The sequence below is a fragment of the Pygocentrus nattereri genome, chromosome 3, assembly GCF_015220715.1.
Source record: "Pygocentrus nattereri isolate fPygNat1 chromosome 3, fPygNat1.pri, whole genome shotgun sequence".
Classification (NCBI taxonomy): Eukaryota; Metazoa; Chordata; class Actinopteri; order Characiformes; family Serrasalmidae; genus Pygocentrus; species Pygocentrus nattereri.
This window is the reverse complement of record NC_051213.1, coordinates 3,903,508-3,906,007: the sequence shown is the minus strand read 5'-3', so window position 1 is coordinate 3,906,007 and position 2,500 is coordinate 3,903,508. Positions and strand designations below refer to the sequence as shown.

Sequence of the window (2,500 nt, the reverse complement as noted above, 5' to 3'; positions counted from 1 at the left end):
AGAGAGATGGGAGATAAGTCACGAGAAAAAAAGAAAGAGTCTGATTGAGAGAGGATTAAGAGGAAAGAGAGAAAAGAAAGAGAGCGAGATGAAGATCTAGAGAAATGAGAAATGCTGCACACAAAAAAACACAAAGGTGGACAAAATAACAGAAACACCAAATGAAATCATTCTTTCTGGCTTCTCACTTTAATTAGAAACACCCACCTTGTGCTTCCACTCACTGGCCACTTTATTAGAAACACCCACCTTGTGCTTCCACTCACTGGCCACTTTATCAGAAACACCTACCTTGTGCTTCCACTCACTGGCCACTTTATCAGAAACACCTACCTTGTGCTTCCACTCACTGGCCACTTTATTAGAAACACCCACCTTGTGCTTCCACTCACTGGCCACTTTATCAGAAACACCTACCTTGTGCTTCCACTCACTGGCCACTTTATTAGAAACACCCACCTTGTGCTTCCACTCACTGGCCACTTTATCAGAAACACCTACCTTGTGCTTCCACTCACTGGCCACTTTATCAGAAACACCTACCTTGTGCTTCCACTCACTGGCCACTTTATTAGAAACACCTACCTTGTGCTTCCACTCACTGGCCACTTTATTAGAAACACCTACCTTGTGCTTCCACTCACTGGCCACTTTATCAGAAACACCTACCTTGTGCTTCCACTCACTGGCCACTTTATTAGAAACACCTTCCTTGTGCTTCCCCTCACTGGCCACTTTATTAGAAACACCTACCTTGTGCTTCCACTCACTGGCCACTTTATTAGAAACACCTACCTTGTGCTTCCACTCACTGGCCACTTTATTAGAAACACCTACCTTGTGCTTCCACTCACTGGCCACTTTATTAGAAACACCCACCTTGTGCTTCCACTCACTGGCCACTTTATCAGAAACACCTACCTTGTGCTTCCACTCACTGGCCACTTTATTAGAAACACCCACCTTGTGCTTCCACTCACTGGCCACTTTATCAGAAACACCTACCTTGTGCTTCCACTCACTGGTGTTCAGTTAGAGACTGTATCTCATCTGCTGATGTACAGTTTGTGTAAGTCCTTCTCTAGTATTCAGTGGTCATTTTCTGACAACAGAGCTGCTCTTGTCAGTGTATTTGTAGTTGGTGGTCCACTCTCAACCTAGCGGTGACCCCGCGTGTGTAAAGGCCCAGTACATGGTGAATAAAATGGCCAACCAGAATGAGCATTTCATGTGGTGTTTCTGTTATTTCGTCCACTCCCTGTATACACAAACATACACGTGCACAGTGACAGGCCTATGAAAGCAGAGGACTCTGTGAGGACAAGCAGGCTGCGGTCTCAGCATTAAAGCAATAGTCCATCAGAAAATCAAATTCACACGAGTACCCCGGATGTAGTCAAGTGAAATATTCAGAATCCTACTTTTATCCTTTGTTCATTACATAAATGAAAGTATTCCTTTAATAGGAACTTGATTTCTTCACTACATTAGCCTCTTCGCTCCAGGAGCAAATGTCAGACACCAAGCATGCCTTAGCTGATCGACTACATTCGAGTTAAGGGGACTTAACGGTGTAAATTTGTTTTTTTATGGCTGAAGTATTACTTTAATAGCCATTATAGGAACCAATGGAGTATTGAAGCAGTACCAGTACCTGACCAGAAGGGGGCGGAGGAGGGAGGAATAAAGCTGTAGCCAGGAGGAGTTACAAAAGAAAGGCCGCAGAGCAATGGGACTGTAGCAGGAGCGGAGCGAGAGAGAGAGAGAGAGAGAGAGAGGGAGAGAGAGAGAGAGAGAGAGAGAGAGAGAGAGAGAGAGGGAGAGAGAGAGAGAGAGAGAGAGAGAGAGAGGCAGAGAGAGAGAGAGAGAGTGAGAGAGAGGGAGAGAGAGCGAGAGAGAGCGAGTCGGAGCTCGAGACAGAGAGGGAGAGAGAGAGAGAGAGAGAGAGAGGCAGAGGAAAAGCATGTTTAATTGAAATGCAAAGCTACCAGGCAAAGCAAAGCAGGTAACGGGACTGCGTTTGGTTTGAAATGAACTCAAAGAGTCACAGCCAGCAAATCATCAAAGCGCAGAAGTCTAAACAATGACCTCCAGCTCCATGAACAGCATGGGATGTCTCAGAAGAACAGCAGAGAACAGAACAGAGAAGAACCAAAAAGAACCTTCTGTCCTGCGGTACCGTGTGACTTCTGCCAACTGGGCAGCTTAGGTCCACATTACCTCACACGCCGCTGACGGGCTCAGATGCATTCGTGTGATTTTTATTTGTTTGTGAGTTTGATCTGAGAGTTCTTAGTGAATGTGCATCGTAAAGCAACTGCTGCTCCTTATATATTCTTATTATTATTATTATTTTGGCCGCACTTTATATTAAGTGTCTCTAATAACTGTGTAATTACATGTGAACCACGCATGCAACAACAATGTAACTACTGTTGATTTAGTCACTGGTGCAATGGATTACAGAAGCACATCTTGTGTAGTTGTAACACACAAGTGC

General features: G+C 44.8%; 1 protein-coding gene across 2 annotated transcripts in view; it reads right to left on the bottom strand.

The window, feature by feature from the left end:
• The window catches only part of LOC108414555 (guanine nucleotide exchange factor VAV3), a 190,781-nt gene that overhangs the window by 3,345 nt on the left and 184,936 nt on the right, over positions 1-2,500 (bottom strand). Inside the window, exon 26 of one of the 2 annotated variants that reach the window (XM_037537074.1) lies at positions 1,655-1,735. The exons of the other annotated variant lie outside the window; for it this stretch is intronic. Within the exon in view, the coding sequence (XP_037392971.1) occupies positions 1,655-1,735 (81 nt within the window). The remainder of the gene's footprint in view (positions 1-1,654; positions 1,736-2,500) is intronic. 2 annotated transcript variants of the gene reach the window in all.